We start from the raw sequence: 20,751 nt of genomic DNA on the forward strand, positions 1-20,751 counted from the left end.
AATCGCCATGTTAAGAAAAACGATCCCGCTCCGCAGAAAAAGTTACCATCTCAATCTATGCCAATGGAGGGAGCTAAGGTCATCCTTGATAAAGAGCAGTTGGATTTTATAATTTTATAATTAATGCTATAGATGCCAAGTTTGATATTCTGTTTAAACCCTTATTGACTAAACTTACTACTCTCACTGACGAAGTAGTCAGATTGGGAGGCATCTTGGACTCTCTCACCAAGGTTAGACCTGCTGCGAACACTGTTGCTAGTATCGTGGTGCCTGATGAGATTTCCTTAATTCCCCCTAACACAGTCTCATTGTTGGGTGGGAGAGGTAGCTCCGATTGCAGACCAGGAAATGACACTGGAAAGTCTTCTGTAGTCCCCAAATCATCTTCTCAGCCGCTGGACTTGACTAAACCACCCTATAGCTCAGTTTCAGGGGATTCTACGGGTCACACTGCTAACATCCCCAGACATAGTAATCCTCAACCGGACCTGCCACCCACGTGTGCCCCTTTTGTAGCTGTCCTGATGAATGTCCCACCCGTTAAGAGGCAAGGTGGCAATCCTGTAAACGGTGAATCTCACTCGTCACTAAAGAATAAGACTGTGGACTGGCTCCACCGACAGTGTGATTTCCCTGTAGCCCTATCTAGGGATATTTTAAGTACCAGGAGAACCAATTGGGTTGGCAAATCACGCAAGACCTGTGAAGGCGACTGTATAGTCATTAACTTCCGCAATCCCCAACTTACCTCTACAGTTCGGATTAAAGCCGCATCTCTCCCTGTGAGTGATCAATGCATTTCTTTGCGGCACCTTGGGTATTTCTATAGGGACTATGCTACTCAACCTGTTATTCAGTCTGCTGATGAGCACCACTGGTGTAGGCCTAGAGCCCAGAACCTGTGCGCTGCCCCCGCTATCCCTACGTTTAATAGATTCCAACCTTTAAGTGGGCTTGACTCTAATGATTGACTGGAGCCCGCCATAGATGATGCAGGGAACGAGGACTTGAATTTGGGTAAAAAGAGCTCTAATATGGACCCTAAGTTACAAACTAATATTACTATTGATCCTGGTGTAAGCCATCTAGATCCTATTGTGGCTTGTGATCACGATAGCCTAGTTAGTCCCGGAAGGGTTAGGTCTGTTTTGAATGCCCCAGTCCGCCCAGTTAATTACGGCTTATGTTCTATTGCCTGCTGGAATGTCGCGGGCCTATCACACAAGGATGAATGCTTAGGTTGGTTTGATTTTATCAACCTTTTTAAAATTATGTTTTCAGGAAACCTGGAGTCTGGACCCCATCAATTATAATGGCTTGGTTTCATATCAATTACCTGCTGTGGCTTGTAACTCGGTAAGAGCCAAGGGTGGCCTCCTGATATTGATTTCGGTTGATGTGCCACTTACTGTCAAGAAACATGTTCTGGTGGGGGCCCATTCCCAGATACTATGGCTTTGTAAGGAGCAGGATAGAAATATCCTTTTAATTAACTTTTATAATAATGTTTTCGATAGTACTAGGCAACAGGTAGCTTATGCCTTGGAGGCTGCTTTGGCTAAAATTGTAACAGATAATATTGTTTTTGACTTTATTTGGATGGGGGATTTCAACATTTCTGCCCGTTTATTCTCTGCCCATAGGGTCTGTGGTTTCATAAATGGTCGAGGAGATGGTGCTGCCCATTTCCCACATAACCCATACGGGGACTCATTAAACAAAATCTTGATGACATATGATATGGAGATTTTGGGGAATGGGAGGGGTGTTTTTGGTGAAGTTCTACCCACTTTTAAGGGCAGAAACGCAAACACTGTTATTGATTTCATTTGTACCTCCTCCAGCCTTAACCCATGGTGTTCAGTCCCTATGGTAGTGGACAACTTAATTAGCGACCACAATTGTCTGACCATGGAGATGGTTCTCTGGAAGGCCAACTCAGACCCTAAACCATGTGCAGTTGAGAACATTGAACCCCATAGACTCAACGGAACCAGAATCAGGTGGAAGGGGGAGAAGGCAGATCTTTTGTCCAATTCAATTATTGCAAATTGTTTAGAGGAAATTGATGCTATTCTAGCAAGCAATGAGATAAGATATAATCCTGCATAAATTTGTTGATATTAATCATTGTATCGAAGCCAAATTTACTAAGCAACACAAGGGCAATTTAAATCAGCAAAAAGGGTGGTTTGATCACGCAAGTACTGCCGCCCTTAAGAGCCTTAAAGTAGCACTGGCTGCTAAACAGAGGGACCCAAACCTTATTAGGCATCTTAGGGTTACTTATCGGGCAGCAGTATCAAAAAGAGGCGGAATTGAAGCGTGAGGCCTGGGATAAGCTAGACCAGGCCGCTGAAACCTCCGATTCCTCTCTATTTTGGGCTACCGTCAATAGCCCTTTTCTAAGGAACGAGGATACACCTGTTCTGTCGGCAAATGTCAGTGAGGAAAGTTGGGTCTCTCACTTTTCTTTGATTTTTGATTCTGATAAACATATGGAAATTGGAGGTGGGATCTGGCCAATAATTCCCCTTGATATTTCCCCTACCGAGGTTAAGAAATGTATCAACGCTAGCAAAGGAGGGAAGGCTCAGGGACCGGATGGTGTGCTGGTTGAGGTTTATAAAAAAGAACCTGAGATCTGGGGCCCGCTACTGACCAAAGTATTTAATGCTGCTGTAAGTCTCGGTGCCCCGCTTACTTGGAAGGAATCTACTATCATTCCTATCTACAAGAAGGGGGAGAAGGGGGATGCCAAGAACTACCGCCCTATATCCCTCTTAGATTCCTCCGTGAAAATTATGAGCCGGGTTCTTCTTCTTAGATTAGAATGGGCAGAAACAAATAACATCCTGGCTAATTCCCAATACGGATTTAGGAAGGGTAGAGGCACAGTAGAACAGTATCTCAACCTAGAACTACTTATTGGGAAATACACTATGGCCAAGAAAGGTTCCCTCTTTCTCTGCTTTGCAGACCTTAGTAGTGCCTTCGATATGGTTAACCATAAGATTCTTTGGGAGACACTACTTGAAATGGGGGCACCGGAGGGTATCGTCTATTTCCTGGCCAGGCTTTATGCTAATCTCAGTTCTAGCGTACGATTTGGCCCAGGTGGGGAGTGTACTTCGAAGTTTTCTGTTAAGCGTGGTATCAGGCAGGGGTGTGTATTGGCTCCTTTGCTTTTCACACTTTTTATCAACGAGGTTGACTCTGCTTTAAGGACTGTGGGGGCCGATGCCCCAATTATACTTCATGCCCATATCCCAGTCTTACTATATGCAGACGACGCTGTTCTCTCTAGGACCCCTGTCGGCCTTTAACGGCTCATGGACAGGTTTTCCATGTTTATTGGGGAAAGGAAGCTGGTTATCAACAAATCAAAGACATTTGTCATGGAATGTGGCCAGGGCCGTAAAAAACCCCATCCCTTCTTTATAGAGGGGTATAGGGTTCAGACGGTCGATACTTTTAACTATCTGGGTATCTCCTTCTCCAAGACAGGTAGTTGGTCCAGCGAAATCACCCACGTTAGAGCAAGAATGGCGAAATGCGCTCACGGGGTTTTTACGTTTGCTTCTAAGATAGGGGACAGACGGATTGGGGATATGCTGAAAATCTACCAGATGAGGTGTCTTTCAACCGCCCTTTATGGGGCAGGTGTCTGGGGGCATGTTTCGGCTGGAAATTTACAAGTAGAGGAAAACCTGTTTTTAAAGCGGCTACTCAGCCTGCCTATCTCAGTATCCACGCACCTGGTGCATAGGGAACTTGGAATTCACTATCTTTCGGATTCAGTCACCCATAGACCTCTATTGCTGTGTCGTGCCATTTGGGCAAAGGAGGAGACCTCCTTGAATAGAGCCATCATCAAGGACTGTCTGTCCCTTGATAATCATTTAAAGATCACTTGGGTAAATTATGTATTGAACAGTTTCAAGGATATATATGGTCTTAATTTATTTGAGGACTGTTATGCTGCCAACAGTCTGACCAAAAGCAAATTGAAATCGGTTTGGTTGTCTTTAAAGTACGAGCAACGTTTGAGGGTCAGTAGCAATTTATCCACCTGTATGCTCTATGACAGCTGTTGTGAGCTGTCGGGTTATCAACCTTATTTGAGCTTTGTTACTAGACCCTCCCACAGGTTCGTTCTTACAAGACTGCGCTTTGGGATTGTTCACCACTTAGTGGCGTTTCCTACTATCAAAAAACACCCTAGTGGTCCTTGCCCTTGTGATGGCACTACAGCACAAAGCACTATGCACTTTTTATTGTTCTGCCCACTATATGGTAACTATCGCACTGATCTCTTAAAGCCTATCTTCAAGAAATTCGGTGTCAGAACCGTAAAAGATGCTTTGAAACTGATATTTAATCCTCCACCCGATGTTTGCTTCTTTACTGCTACATTTCTTCTCAGAGCTTTTATACTGTCTGGATGTAGCTTTTATGACTTATGATTGTTAATAGTCTATGTATATTAATGTTTTATGTATGATCCGCTTTTATGGACTTTGTCAAGCTCCGAATAAAGCTTTATGAAATTGAAATTGACATGTATTTATGATCAATTGTTGTAAAATCGGAAGATATTTCGAGCACCTATGCGCTTTACGCTGTATTTTCATACTGTATCTTGAGCTGAACTAAAAAAATAAATGAAAAAAGGACAGATGCTCACCCCATCCCAAGAGCTGATGAGTGATCGACAAATTGGGTTATGCCAAATATAAGTACCTTTGACTTAACTGCAGGGCACTGGCAGATTGGCATGGCCCCAGGAGCCAAAGAGAAAACCGCATTCTCCACATCGGATGGGCATTATCAGTTTACTGTTGGGCCCTTTGGTTTAAAGAAGGACCCTGCCACCTTTCAAAGGTTGGTGAACCAGGTCCTGGCTGGATTGAGGCCTTTAGTGCAGCATATCTTGAGGATAGTGCGGTCTTTAACTGCACCTGGCAGGATCACCTGATCCACCTGGTGAAGGTTTTTAAAGCCCTGCAAGCCTATCAGGGTATTCGAATGCCAGATAGGGCAGGGAACAGTTGTATACTTTGGCCACCCTGGCGGTGGAGGCCAAGTGCAACCTTAACAGTTCAAGATCCAGGCCATCCTGGACTGGGAAGCTCCAACAACCCAGATCCAAGTCAGGGCATTCCTTGGCTTGACAGGCTACTACAGGAGGTTTGTGAAAGTGTATGGATCATTCATTCATTGTGACACCCCTCACATAACTCCCCTCCAAGAAGATTCCCAAAAGGGTAAACTGGACAGTTAGCTATCAAAAGGCTTTTGTCACCATGTAGGGAGCAGACTCTGAATATACTATTCCAAAGTAAGGTATAGTGTGCACAGAGTCCAGTGGAACCCCAAAGGTAAAAGTAGATACCTTACACTATTTGTGTTCGAGTGGGCGATCAGTAAGGCTTTAGCAGAGGGTAGTGTTAAGCGTTTATTGTACACTCATGCAAGAAATGGTCACACGCTCAAAGACTGAACTCACTTATTTGTATAAAAAATATTTAGTTTTATTTTCTAGAACCAAGCCAGGCCTGGTGCAGCTAAGTGTTTTGTATATAGGTAGGTCAATTATTTTGAAATAGTGGATTACTTTCCAGTTACTTTGTAGATACTGTATGATTAATTTTCAGATTACTTTTCTTACTCAGTGTGATAAGCCTAGATCTCACACTGGGACACGAGAGAAACTGCTTTACTTACCTTTTATCTAGGAAAACGGTCTTCGGTTTCAATACAAAACACCCTCAACACGTAGACATTTTTCAGAGGAAAACAGTCAGTGCAAACCTATGGAGGAAAATGGAGTTATTGTTTTGGAGGTAAGTAAACTGTCTTGAGGGGAGCATTTCTGGGGTTAGAACAAAAGGTTCCACCAGGGTCAAGGATGCATTTTTAAAGCACCCTCAGTAGCAATAGGGCAGCCAGGTGCAGAGTGCTAGGGAGCATCAGTTGGTGGCAGCTTCTGGTGTTCGGCTCAGTGCAAAGGGGATCCGGTTTAAAACACAAAGTGCACCCACAGCGGAGGCTGGGTGCAGGGTGCAGTTTTGGCATTGGGTGCCCTGTGGATTTCAATGGGGATTCTCAGGTTGCAGCAAACACTGCAGGCTTGGTGACGAAGATCTTCTGGAGGGGACCACCGATTGGAGAGGCAAGTTGGGATGCCAGGACAATTTCTATTGGGCCACCCAAGGCAGTGGGACATTTGGTGTAGAGGTCTCGGCATCTGGTTTTCTTACTGGCTCCGGTCGTGGGGATCCTCCACAAAGAAGGCATCGGCTGAAGACTTGAGGTAGATCACCAGATCCCAGGTCTGGATCGCTGGGAGACTTCCTCGTGGGGTTGGGCCATGAGAACTCTGGCAGTGGACGTTGGGTGCAGAGTGGTGCACACTCGTGGATTTGGCCCGGCGCCAGAGTCTGCGGGTGAGCAAATCTGGTGTTCACCGGGGACAAAGTCTGGTTTGGAAGGCATGGCAGGTCCTCTGGGTTCTTTGGGGCTGCAGGATACACTGATTTTGCTGTATCAAGTCAAGGTCAGGCCAGGCCGGTAGAGCTGGGGCCAAGTCATTTGGTGGCCTCTTCAGCACTGCTCTTTGGTCCTTCGTTTCTTGTCTGAGGCGGCAAGGTTCAGTGGTGCCCCTAAATACTAAATTTAGGGGCGTTACAGGTCGGGACCAATGTGTCTCTTCAATGGGGTGGCTACACCCCCTATTTTGCCACCCTCCAGGGGGAGGGGGGCATATGCCTTCCTCTGGTTGGCTTGGTCATCCCCCCCCTTCCCTCCCCCCCCCCCCTGTCTGAGGAGGATCGGAGCATGACAATTGTGGTAGTGGTGAAGATGGTGAGATGGATGGGATTGCAGATTAGGATGAATAGGGCATATAACCATGTCCTTTTTCTTGAGATGAATTTTATAACTAGTGCCCTCTGAACTAACTTTCCTTTAGGAAGGTGTTTTTGCCAAAATATGTCCAGTATCTAGATTCTTCTGCTTAGTAGGGCCTAATTTTTCTTTCATAAGGTCCCGAATCTGTTTGAGGCGATTTTGCCGCCGAAGGTTTCGGTGCCGAACCGGACTAGTCTTCCGGAGGTGAAGGTTTTGGTTCCAAGGATGGCTTTTGTAGACTATCCTGAGCCTGAAGGCTTGACTGGTTGTTTCGGTGCCCGGCCAGTGGGCGGGGCGTCAAGCATAGTCTGTGCTGACCAGGGCCTGAAGGCAGAGGTAGGGCAGAAGCCATGTGTGGTCGAAGAGAGTTTGTGAGGTAAATGGTTTTTAGTACTCACAGCACCCTGTCCCAGTGGCACATCTTCAGACTCCAACTAGATAGTCAACTCAGAATCAGATTCTGGGAGAGAGAAGGCTTCTTCCGCTTCAGACACTTCAACCTCTTCATGTTCGGATTCTTCTCAGAATATATCTAAGGGTATGTTATATGCTTGGTCGCCTCATTTCTCTTCTTCAAGCCAGATTATCTTGTAGTCTTTTTCGATCGGAACGATTGAAAAGTCACACAATTTTCTTCCTTGTGCTCTGGTGAGAGGCACAAGTTAGACTTTATGTAGGTTGGTGCGAGGGTACTTTGAGTGGCATGGAGGACAAAACTGAAACGGAGCCTGTTCCATCAGCAGAAGGCTGGACCAATGCAGCTAGGCCCGAAGCCAACACAATGTTTGACCGATGATGGAGCTTTCAAATTAATTCAATATGCTGAGAATAGGGAAACTTGTACAATAATACCGGCAAGGGTACAGTGGATTGTGCACCGAGGGGAACCCGAAGAATGGTTTCGAACCAGAGCACAACATTACACATCCGAACAAGATGGCGGAAAGAAAACAATTCAACAATAGAGTTGATGTCCATGCGCACTATCACCGAAAGGAGGAGTCACCTTACCTTGTGAATGCAAAAGACTTCTTCAAAGAAACACAACTTGCACACATGCAGACCAAACACTAGATGGCAGGAATATGCAAAGCATGTGTATCTGCAGCACACATGCCTCAAGATTTTTTCCAAATCTAATCCCTAGTTGGGAGAATGGTGCAGCAACACGATAATAAATGTGAATGTTTCCACTAAAGTCATAGTATTGCAAAGCAAAAGCAATTTTTGCTAGATCAAGTTCAGTGCCAGCTTTGTGGGTGGGAGAATAAAGAATACAAATTATAAAAAGTTTAGTGTTCATCTGCACACAAAGAAAAAGAGAATCTAGTCAGACTGCTGCTGTAATTTCACACATTTAACAAATCTTACTACTGGTTAGGAAGTAAGATGATATCATGGAGAAAGCGGGAACACTAGACTGTTGCTAATCTATCGGGTCCAAGACTAACTGCCAAATGAAGAATTTGCCTTTCAAAGATTCAATACTGACTAGCTAATTTAGACTTTCATTTGCCTGACTGGGCTTTACTGTGAGACAGGAAAGTACAGCTTTAACATACTTACCACGCAGACAAATGAGGGATCTAGCATGATCAAAAGAAACTGCAAGAGCTGTGGGCTATACTGTTCAATGTACTGGTCACACTACAAAAAAATGGAAAGGAAATGTTATAGTACATTAAAAATCTTTGCTTTTACAAAATTTGCAACTGGGCCATATTGAGAGCTTCATCAACTACTGGAGTTCTGAAAACCTGGTGTACTAAGAAAGATCTAAATCAAACTTTATCCAAAAGAATGCTTTTTAACCTACCTACCACCCCCTCATCACATTCACCACAGTCCCAACAACCCAAAAACACAGAGGGAAGTGCATTCTTTCCTACAGAAGATGAATGTGTTTAGAACACAGAGTTCAAGTTATGATACTAGAAATGTATTCTGCACCCCGAAAAAACTGATCCTTTAAGGTTTGGTTTACTGCTTTCTGATCAGACTGAGCTGTTGCAAACCCAAACAGTCAAGTTTGAAGTCAAATCTTTTGAAACCAAATACTGATGAGGTGTATGTGGTTTCTGGAGTGGCAAGAACCACCAAGTAGGTAAGATGTGAAAACAGTGTTAATATATACGTGTAGATCTTTAATCACAAAACAATTACAATACATCTAAATGGCGCCTACTGTAAATAAGGAATTTAGATGTGTGCCTTTACCTGAATAGTTGACTTTTCAGGTGCACCTTTAGAACCTCATTCTGAGGTGGTTTTGAAATGCCCCCAGTAGCACACAGAGGGCCAGAAAAAGCCAATTAAGAAACCTGCCTAGTTCTAGGACCGCCTGCATCAGGACTTGTCGAATCCAACAACTCCACCCAGTTCCTACAGGTTTATTCCTACAAACCTGTCTGGAACATGGCATTTGATACAACAAGATAGCATACATGTATATTCAACTACAGAAGCAAACACTCACACTTATGCAGCTATTTGCCACAGGACCAGAGAATCATGGTACATTCTTAAATTGTCCTACAGTTTGAAACCTTTACTTTAATCACACTACCTTAACATCCTACCATTACAAAATCAAAGAGGCTAGGTCTGCTGTGCACTCCAATGACAGTGTTCTGAAATCAGGGAATTATGAACCATATAAATGTTGGTCTTCCAAAAAAAAGGTGGACATCCATAACAGACTAGCAAACAATATCCTTTTTCTGTTCTTTGCAATAGCAATATGGCAGTATCAAATGCCTTAAACCAGTCAATCAGAACTGCTCAGCTATCTATCATGGAACCCAAAAAAGATTCTACTATAGGATTTGAAGTTTTTAATCACCATTACTGGGACTAAAGACCTAGGCAAGTCTTGGAACAAGGCTGTGTTTCTAGCGGTCATGACTGCCAGTCAATGCATAGCCTGTGTGGAGACCTAGGCAAGGTCCAGAGACTCCCTGCTTGTGAAGCGGGTCTCAGATGGAGATCAGCCCAACTCTAGGAAAAGGAACAATTTTAACACTCGAGTCTTGGAGTTGCACAGCAACTTGTTTTCTCATATTGGGTAGCCCTGCACTATATCAGACAGATCTAGAACCTGCACAGGGACTGTACTGCCATCCAGCAGAGGGACCAGGAGGATGCCTTCACACGGACAAGGGGTCAGATTTGGTTAACTGAATATGGTCGTACTAACTAAAATTGCTTGAACTCTTTATAGCCTTTTAAACTCAGATGATACATTTATATAGTTATGGTTAAGACTAAACCATTAAGCTCTGTGAACAATTAAACTAGTGAATGTAATAGGGCCTTCCTAGCCACCACGAGTGCTTTGCCACTAGAAAATCTTGACCAGAGTCAGTACAATCTGGTCTCTAACCCTTTTAGCGCCCTTTAAAAGAATCACAAACACTTAGGGCAAAGAGTTATGGTTCTTCTGTGACTTTGGAAGGAACTAACCAGACATCTATAAATGGCCCCAGGTTACAACTGACAGACTGATCTTTAGGACCGATCCAGCAAACTCACTGAGGGGTATTTGAGAAAAACTAAAGGTCTGTTGAGGGACACCTTAACTTGTTCTTGTGCAATGGAGACTCCGCGGTTAAGGCCTCGATCAACTGAAAATGTCCACGAAGTACCCCAATACTAGACTCCGGTCCTCAGTGAATGAGTTTGAATCAGTTACACACAAACTGAAATTCTTGCAATGAGTATTGATGCAAATCTAATTGTCAAATAGCAACAATTGTTACCTAGGTAGTTAAATGCCCAAAATGAGTAATTAGCTTTTAACATTCTACACTATTGAGGCACAGTACCCACTCATGATACGTCAGATGAACAGAGGTCCACAACAGCCAAACCAATGCCCCACAGTTGGTCATTCCCATGATGAAACAAGTGCACAAACATTCTCCGTACGTGCTCATGGTTATGGTCACAGAATAAAAATGTCCTGAAATGGAGTACAAAACCTATCATAAGGAGAGACCATGACCTGAGCACATCTGCTAAAATGTTTAGATCTCAGACTCATTCAAACTGATCAAAACATTTAAGTACCTGGTTCTGCATCGCTGGTGGAAGGAAGTTGCAAACAATCTCAAGCGCCTTCTCAATCTGAGCCTGAGTGGCATTTTTCTCCAACAACTTATCTATGTACATCACAACCATCTTGCAAGTTTCACAATAGTTACCAGATTGCAAGTCTTTTGGAGAGATCATTGCTGTTCAAAAAGATAGTTAGCACAGTTAAAACCTGCCACAAATATGAACTGTAGGATATGTAAAGGAAGAAACATTCATTAAGCTCACAAAACAAACCACAAAACGTGATATGTAACAGTGCTTCAAACTTAAATTTAAAAGTGATCTTCATCAAGGAATTATTAAAGAAAAGCAGGCTTAATGAATCAGTGTTATTTGTTTAAGGCAGGACCTTGCACTGAGGCAAATTTACTATATCCAACACAAGCTACTCACCCATTACTAAAGCTCTATGATGGCTTTGCTGAAGTCTAGGAAGTTTGGTATCAAACTTACCAGCACATTAAACCCACACTGAAGACAGTGTAGGATTTAAGGAAAAATGCACTCGAGACATCTTAGAGAGGCCCCCAGAAAAAACAAAAAAAAAAAAACAAAAAAAAAAAACCAAAAAAAAAAAAAAAACCACCAACTTGTGTGGTTCCCGACTAGTTTCCAGCCATCTGCCACCACCAGACAGATTTCTGGAACCCTGGCTAGAGAGCACTCCGCTCTTTTGGTCTGGAAACAAAGCACATCCTGGGCAGGTGTCATGCCCCCTACCCCAGGACAGGCAGGGTCCTCAAAGAGGGAGCTTCAAAGGCATGACACCTTTGTTAGTCAACCCCAGCCTTTTGCTGAATCAGCAACTTGCTCCCACCAGTTCTGACCACCATTTGGGGCACGAGGACCAGCAGGAAAACAGACAGGAAGGGGGATGTGCACCACCTTTCCAAACCCCACCCTGCAGATTGGGGGGGGGGGGGGGGGGGGGGGGGGAGGGGGGGGGGGGAGGCAAAGTGAAGGGCTCCTCAGTCCCTGCTATCTTGAAGGGGAGGTCTAATCGGGAAGAGGCCTATGCCCCACCCAAACCCACTGGAGGGAGGCATACTAGGGGGTGTAGACACCAGGGGAGGGACCCTTTGGTGCAACCTGCACACCCCTGTAATGCTCTTATATGTAATATTTAGGAGCACCCCTAAACCTGGTAGTCAGATTTCAACTGCTGTGGCCCCAACCCTACCGGCCGGTCTCCTGCTCTAAAACCCCTGCAAGCTGAACCCAGAGTATCCTGCAGCCACCAAGAACCCAGAGGACCTGCCCTACCTTCCTAAAGAACTCTGATCTCCCGTGGACACCAGATTTGCCCATCACCAATCCAGGACTCCAGATCTAGCAGGATCTGCGAGTCTGCACTTTACTCCCTTCGCCCACGGCACGAGTCAAGAGTGGCCTACATCCCAGCAAGGGCCCCCCCCAGTGATCCTGACCCATGTTCCAGCAATGGACGACCCCCACAGACCTTTTCCTACACTTTCATCCTCCTCCTGAAGTGTCCCACTGAGAGCGACTGGAATGTGAGAAGACCCACCAAGGAACCACTGTAGCAGCGGTCTCTTCGCCCCCCGATGGTGTAATAGTGTCCAGCAATTCTTCAATTTCATCCCCCAGTTGTTGGTTCCCTTTATTCAGTCTTCTGGCTCCAGCCTGCAGTACTTTTCAGCAACAGACATCCTCCATAGCAAAGAATTGGACTCCAGCTCAGCACACAACTGTCAGCCCGGCAACTCTGGTAGTGTGGACTTTGTGCCAAACGGAGACCCCCTTTGCCCTTACCTTAACCCCATGAGCTTGACTCCAGAGAAAGAGTGCCGTGCCTGTGAGCAGCTCACAAAGGAGGTGCCCTTTAGCCCCATTGGCACTCTGCACCCAGCTGCCCTAATGCTGCTGGCGACACCCCTGGAGTGCCAACCTGAACCTTGGTTCTACCCTGCAAATCTCCAATCCTAAAAAGGTTTTCTTACCTGTAAACTTAACACTTCGTTTTTCTCCATTAAACTGAATGGTGGGTTTTCTCTGAAAAATGTTTCAAGTGTTGAACTATCGCGTACTGCTACAAAAAGTAACTGCCTTCACTCAAGTTAACCTGTTTATCAATGCCCTTTGTTGCTCAAACTGTTTAGGCGTATGTTTCATGCCAAACTAGAAAAGTAACCCAACAGTAATTTCAAGTGCTTTTGAACAGTTTATCAATAGTTCTCATTTGCAACCTAAAAGTTCCTCCCACACCAGTATTCAGGGTGTTTTGAAAAGTAACATTGTATAAAGAGTTTAACTTACCGGCTGAGAAAATCTTGGTTCTATAAATAAAGCACAACACATTTTTATACAAACAATTGGTCTGCATTTAGGCTTAGAGTGTGTGACATCATTTCTTACCAGAGTGTGTACAATAATGTTTGACACTTCCCCACCTGATCAGCCCGACTGCTCCACCACACTACCACAAAAGAGTATGGCTTTATCTACATTAGCCTCTGCTATACCTCTGGAGATCCACTAGACTACAAACACTATACCAAATTAAGATAGTGTGCACACAGAGCCAGCTTCCTACAAGGGGCAAACAAACCTCTTCCTCTGGACTGTCGAGGTAGTTTTATTCTTCCTTGAAGCTCCCTGCTTTCTCTTCTAGGTCGCATAGCTCCTCTTTGGCTTCCTCCGTGAGAGGTTCGGGGTTGCCGGTGCCACTGGGGCACTCTTCCTTTTTGACATCCGAAGTGGAAGGTCTGGTAGAAATACTCTATTCCTTTAGTGCGTCCAACTTTTTTCTGACTCCAACATCCCTCTCTTCCACATAGACAGCCCTTGACATCTTGCACTGGAGATGCGCACTTGGTGTAGCTGTTTCTGCCTCTGAAGGTTTGGTGTTTTCCTTTGGGGCCTTCAGACCAGAGCTGATCTTCAATTTGCCCTAGTCTGTATCCCTGGTATGGGATCCGTGCGACTGCTTTGGTCGCGGCTGACCCGGTAGTTTTCTTTGATACCTGGGCTGCCTTGTGCGCTCTTTTCTTAGCCCTTGGCATTAGAAAGGCGAGGGTTTTTTTTTTTTTTTTTACCTTTTCCGGTCTTTCAGATCCTTCGTTGTCTTCACCACATTCTCAGCAACCCCCCCCTAGAGGACTTCAACATCTGAGCTTCTGTTGGCTGACGGAGGCTATAACTTTCTTCTTCGTTGCTTGAGAGGCCCAAGTCTTCCAACGATAAGGGTTGCTTCTTGCTGCTGTTCACTGCTGTGCGACGTTACTCTGCTTTCGGTGGTCCGCAAGGTACAACAACGGTCAGGCCTTGCAGTCATGGGCCCCGTGGTCCATTGAGTTTACAGACCTTGTGTGCGTCACTTTGTACAAACTTGTGGTGGTAGTTTGAACAAAACTTAAGGGGGTATTTCCACGACCCCCACCATGCCTCATTCTCGGTCCACGTGCATCGTGTGATGTTCGGTCAGGACCCCCACCCCAAAAAATATGGACGGAGGCCTTTCCTTCTCTGGTACCTTGCAGTTTGTTTTTTCCTCCATTTGTTTGGAACAGGATTGTGGACTATAGAAAGTAGAGATTTTGGAAAACTCTTAAAAATCTCCTGCAGAAGTTGAATTATACTCCCAGTAGTTACTTCTATTACACAAGAGACTTCCACCCATCTGCAGTATAAATTCAATAACACCACCAAGTATGGTATATGTTGCTCTCATCTTAGTGGTCCCCCCCACAAAATAAATAATAAAAATCGCAACCTCCTGCCAAGGACTACCTAGTACTTTACGTCAGACCAGAGGCATTGAATGTGGTGTTAACATGTGATCAATGTTGCTGCATTGCACAGTCCCTGACCAGCAGTTCAATATCTATATTAATGGCTGGCCACCAAACGTTTGATCTCAATCTTTGCTTTAACAATCCAGTGTGACCCTGATGAGCGTCATCTATTAGCTTGCTTCTCAATGTTGTAAGAGGAATACATTTTGTCCCTCTCAACATACCTCTATCCTTTTTTGCATTAAATCCATCAATTTGACATCTTTCAAGGTTTTGCCTTTCCACTCTGTTAGAACCCCCAGTGTAACTTCACACAGCTATACTCTCCTCCTGAACTTCTTGTCCCTTTTCATCTTCCCCTGAAACCAGTCTGGATAAACAATCTGCTGATCGATCCGACACTTTGTAAATGTTCCGCCATAAAATGAAAATTCTAGAGGGCAACACCCACCTCCTGGTCATAGAAGAAATAAAAGGCTTTCTAAAAAAATAAATAGCCTTCAAAGCTTTATGATCTGTACATTCCTCATAACAAGCTCCCCAGATGAAGATGCAAAATGTATACAATGCACAGTAAATTGCCCAGGCCTCTCCCCACTAATAAATAATTCATCTCAACTCCTTGTCAAAGTCTAGATGTGCAAACGATAAGTTGCTCTTCACCACTCCTCTTTAGTTTTAAAATTGCCCCCAAACCTCTGGAACTTGCATCAGTGACTATCACCGTTTCATCACCCGGGGTGAAAGTGTAGGGAACTGAATACTTGTTGCAGTACCCCCTCCCCACACACTTTTTGCCTGGTTTTTGATGCAACTTTAACTGAGGCGTATTGGGTCACTGCTAACCAGGTTCAGTATCCATGTTCTTTCCCTAAAAGTGTACCACAATTGGTACAACTTCAGCAACTCTCAAGTCTCTAGTTTAAGGATACTCCTGGTACCTGGGGCACTGGGACTGAAGAGGGTCCACTAGGGCTGCAGCACAAATTGTGCCACCCTTGGGACCCCTCACCAAGATCGTGCAAACTGCCATCGCAGGCTGCGCGTCTTGGTCAAGTCAACATGGCACCCATCCCTGTGCACCATGCTTGAAAACACTGCATGCAGTATAGGTAAGACACCCCTACTGTAGGTTGTACAGCCCTAAGGCAGGGTGCACTATACTACATGTGAGGGCAAAACTGCATGAGCAACTATGCCCCTGTACTGGGCAGTTAGAATACTGCCAGTGCAAGTAAACAGGGAAGCTCATGTTAAAAACGTGCTGTGCACTGGTGAAAACAAGTTCCCCAGCTACCTGATGAAATCACTGAAAACAGGCATGTTAGAAATCAAACCTATCATATTGATGAACCCACACTAATTGCAGTGTTTGATTTATCACTACGTGCACTCAGAGGGCACCTCAGAGGAACCCCCTGAAACCGTACCAGCTGCTAGTGGGCTGAATGGTTTTAGACAGCCTGACACCAGCGACTAATTCTGCACCACCAAGGGGGGAGGGCCTTCTTGCTAGGGAAGGCAGAAACCAGGCCAGCTCTGACAGGGGGGTGTCTTCCACCCAAGAGATGGCCTGCAGATTAGACTGCCAAGACAAGGGGGCTTCACAGCAGCCCCTCTGCCTTTGGTATGAGACTCGTTTCTATCACGGGAGAGGATGCCAACCCCCACGTCCTGCTCCACCATTGGCGGAAGACAGGTGGGGGGGAAAAAGTTAGATTAGGAGGGGTGCCCACATTCAGCCAGCACCACCCCGGGGGGGGGGGGGGGGGGGGGGCAGGTTCAGGTTATGTGTACCTCTCTTCAGGTTCTTCCATCTTGTCTTTTACAGAATTAATCAATACGGGTCAGTTTTATGTCAACTTCCCAACAGAGGGAGTTCCGTCAGGATGAAGGCACCCTAGAAGCAAATAGCTCACTGGCTACTACCTGGCACTTCCCTCAGTATTTAGGGGAGCCCCTAGCAACAGAGAAGCAGATCCAGACGACCTTAGGACACCAAAAAGCCTCAAAAGCAGAATAGGCTGAAGAGCGTACCTGATTTGGCCCTAGCCCCGCAGGCCTGTCTGCAGCCCTCGTTGAAAACGGAGTCAAAGTAGACTCGTCCTGCAGCTGTGACTCCAGAAACTTGGGAGGACTGCCTACCTTAAATAAAAAAAATAATAAAAACTAAAAAAAAAACACACCATACAAACAAACAAAAAACACCACAAAACTCAACCTCTGAACAGCGAACCGGTTCAGCAGAAACAAAAAAAAAAAGAGGCCTCCGGAACCGCCAAAACCAGACACCTGAAGCAGCCACTCAACCTGTCGCCTCCAGCCACAGTTGAAGTGGGCCAAATGTGCCAACAACGTTCTCCAGCCCTTCAGAGCATGATTCATCCCTCCTGGACTCAGCCATCACCTGCAGTCTCGGCACAGGCCCTCTACTGCGACTGGTCTGGTAAGGTGAAACCAGACACCTCTGCACCAGTCGCTACTAGGCCTTGAAGAGGACCAAAGGGTGCCCCCCCCCCCCCCCCCCCCCTCTCTCCAGAGCCTATAGAGCCTTTGCCCAGAAAGGTTCTCTGAACTTAAGGAACAGATTCAAACCATACTATCAATCTAGAGACCTCAGATCCAAAACCTTAGGTTGTTGTAAGTTACTAAAATCCAACCCAGAAGAGGGAGCATTTGTCTTATGTTCCATCCAAACTGTGGAACACTTTCATCCAGTTTTGCATACAGCCCCTCTAACTCCATCTTCAAAAAGAAGCTAAAGACTTTAAATTAATTGCTGATCATCTGACTATTTGCCCCTAGCACCGGGACACTGCCTTGGAAGCAGCTATGCTCTATAAATGAGTTGATAAAACAAATCAATTTATACAATCTATATTTGGTCAGCTGTGGATCGTGCAAAACACAAACTGTTGAGTACACTATGTAGAAGCCCACAAACTGGAATTATGTGGCCTATAATGAAAATGTACCAACAGAAGGCTACACCTGAATCCAGGCTGCACGACTGAAACAGAAGAATCAGGGGGTTACAGCAAAAGAGTAAGGAATCTGCAGCCGTATAGAGTCACTACAAGATAATGTGTTACTGAAGGTAAGTAGCTTGTTCATCTGTTAGAGACTTCTAGCTGCAGATTCCTTACCTTTGAATTAGAAAGCCAAGCCATACCATCACGGTGGTGGGTTGCAGACCAATACCTTACACTAAGAGGTCCTGCAGGACCAAACTGGCAAAATACCCATCCCTGTGCACCAGACTGTCCAGGCAGTAGTGGTTGGCAAATGTGTGCAAAGATGACCACGTGACTGCCCGACAGATGTCCAGGACTGGGACACTCAGAGCCAAGACCACAGTCTCAGCCTGTCCCCTGCTGGAATGGGCTCTTAATCCCTCATGGGGCAGCTTCTTGGCCAGGGCATAGCAGATCTTAACGCAGAGAAGAAATCAGGGAGAGGTGGTCCTTTTCTGCATCGCCCGCTCCTTTTCTCCAAGAAGTACTCCACAAAGAGTTGGTCGACCACCCGGAACTCTTTGTGGTCAAGGTAGAACGACAACACTTTGGGTCCAGACGGTGGAGATGCTCCTATTCCTTAGAGGGATGCAGGGGACAAAGAAGGTGGGCAGTGTGATGGATTGACTCAGATGGGATGGGGTCATAACTTTTGGCAAAAATGAAGCACTGGTGCTAAGCACCACTTTGTCTGGAAAATACATCATATAGGAAGACATACAAGATAACGCTGCCAACTCACTTCCCCCTTGGGCAGATCTTCTCGCCAATAGAAAGGCAGTCTTGATGGTAAGCAGCCGGAGGGGACAGTTGTGTAAAGGCGCGAGAGGAGCACACAAGATAAGTGATAACCAAATTAAGGTCCCACTGCGACATATCAAAAAGGCGTGGGTGGAAACAAGTGAGCCAGCCCTTTTAGAAGGATAATGTTAACTTACCCAGTAAGCATCTGTTCTTTGCATGTAGAGCTGCAGATTCACATACTTTGCATACTCCTGCCATCTAGTGTTGGGTGAGGATGTTTGCACGTTGTTTTTCTTCGAAGAAGTCTTTCCAGTCACGAGGTAGGTGACTCTTCCTTTCGGTGATTGTGCCCATGCGCACTGACTCCATGGTTAGATTGTTTTCCCGCAGAGGGTGACAATGGAGTTAGCGAAGGTAGAATCCATGCGTATGTATGTAAAGTAAGAAAACTGCACTGGAATAGGTACCTGGGGAGGGAGGGTGCATGTGAATCTACAGCTCTACATGCCAAGAACAGATGCTTACTGGGTAACATTATCCGTTTGAGGCATGTGAGCTGTAGAGAACATACTTTTCATAGACTATACAGCAGTGAACTCCCAAAGCAGTGGCTAACCTGTAGCTGTTGCAGTTGTTTGCAAAAGTTTTAGTACTGCCTGCCCTACATTAGCTTGTTGCCTCGTTAACACATCTACACAATAGTGCTTGGTAAATGTGTGCGGTGTAGACCATGTTGCTGCCTTACAGATGTCAGCTAGGAAAATATTCCAGTGTCCCAGTGTGATATCTAGGCATAGAAAATGTAATCCATATAAAGTAATCTGAAAAGTAATCAAAAGTAATCCAACAGTAATTTCCGCTGTATTGAAAAGATTTACAAACCTGTAAGAAAGTCATTTTCATTCAGCCTGCTTGTATTGACCAACCTGCCTTGAAAAGTACCATTTAAAGTTACCTGTACCAGGCTTGCTTGGTTCTAGAAAATAAATATAACTAAATATTTTTATACAAACAAATTGGTCTGAGTTCAGTCTTTGAGTGTGTGACATTTGCTGCCAGAGTGTACAACAAATGCTTTACACTACCCTCTAATAAAACCTGACTGCTAGCCCACAACACAAAGTGTGTAAGGTGAATAGGTTGATGGAACGTCTGCTCTAATGCGTTGGACTTCCACCTATAAGCCCTGCGCTGGATGCTATTTATTTTTCTTCTCTCGATGTGCTTGCTCTCTATCCCCCCCCCCCCCCCAATCTCGCTATATACCAGTTATTTTCTTATTTTGCTGACCCCTTGTTCTTGTAACCGCTCTTGTCCTACGAGTTCCATTTTGATATGCGATTGTCTGTATTCCTATTTGACACATGTACTGCAACGGTTACCTTCCTTTCCCCACAATTGTAAAGTACTCCAATAGCCCTCGGAATAATGTTCGCGTTATATAAAACTTTCTAAATAAATAAGGTGCCATCTCTTACCTCTGCCTACCTTGGAGGTTCCACTAGACTCTGTATATACTATACCAAAATAAGGTATAGTGTGCAGAGCCAGCTTCCTACGACGTCACCCTATGACATTACTCAGAGCTGAATGAAGCCACCAGACAGCGTGCGCAAGGGGTTTGCTCAGCAAAGGTTTCCGGATCCAGCCCGACGCCTGGGAAATTCAAAGGTAAGGAATCTGCAGCTCGAAGTCTATCAGATGCAGGTTTACAGTGGCTTGGGTGTGCACTACACACTGCTGTTGCATTGTGCTCTATTAGTCAATCGTCCAGGTGTGAGAATACATGGAGACCCAGTCTTCGCAGGTGCATTGCCACTACTGAAAAGAAAATTTGTAAAAACTCAGGGTGCAGTGATTGTTCTGAAGGGCAGCATTTGAACTGCCAGTGTTCGCCACTTACCACAAACCAGAGAGCGCAGATGCGCTGGAAGATACAGGATGTGGAAGTAGGAGTCTGAGATGGTGTGCAGCTATGCAGTCGCCTTGCTTTTGCAGTGGAGTGGCACCTTGGAGAGGGTCCATGAAGAAATGTTCAGACAGAATGTACTCATTGAGGTGGGTCAGAAGGCTAAAATGGGCTTGAGGGGGTAGATTCTTCTTGGGAATAAATTAGAGGGAATACACCCCTGACCCCTCTCGGATATTGTGGCATGGGTTCTATGACCTCTGAGAAAGAGCGCTTAAACCTTTTCCCAAAGCAGGCGTTGTGTTCTGGAGAGACTATA

The 20,751-nt window shown here is 45.2% G+C and overlaps 1 protein-coding gene across 1 annotated transcript in view; it reads right to left on the bottom strand.

Moving 5' to 3' along the window:
- Positions 1-20,751, bottom strand: part of PSAP (prosaposin) — a 153,435-nt gene that overhangs the window by 15,678 nt on the left and 117,006 nt on the right. The window contains exons 11-12 of the mRNA XM_085603468.1: positions 10,984-11,147; positions 8,482-8,562 (exon numbers count right to left, since the gene is read on the bottom strand). Of these exons, the coding sequence (XP_085459594.1) occupies positions 8,482-8,562; positions 10,984-11,147 (245 nt within the window). The remainder of the gene's footprint in view (positions 1-8,481; positions 8,563-10,983; positions 11,148-20,751) is intronic.

Source organism: Triturus cristatus, chromosome 1_2, assembly GCF_964204655.1.
Source record: "Triturus cristatus chromosome 1_2, aTriCri1.1, whole genome shotgun sequence".
In the NCBI taxonomy this organism is placed as follows: domain Eukaryota; kingdom Metazoa; phylum Chordata; class Amphibia; order Caudata; family Salamandridae; genus Triturus; species Triturus cristatus.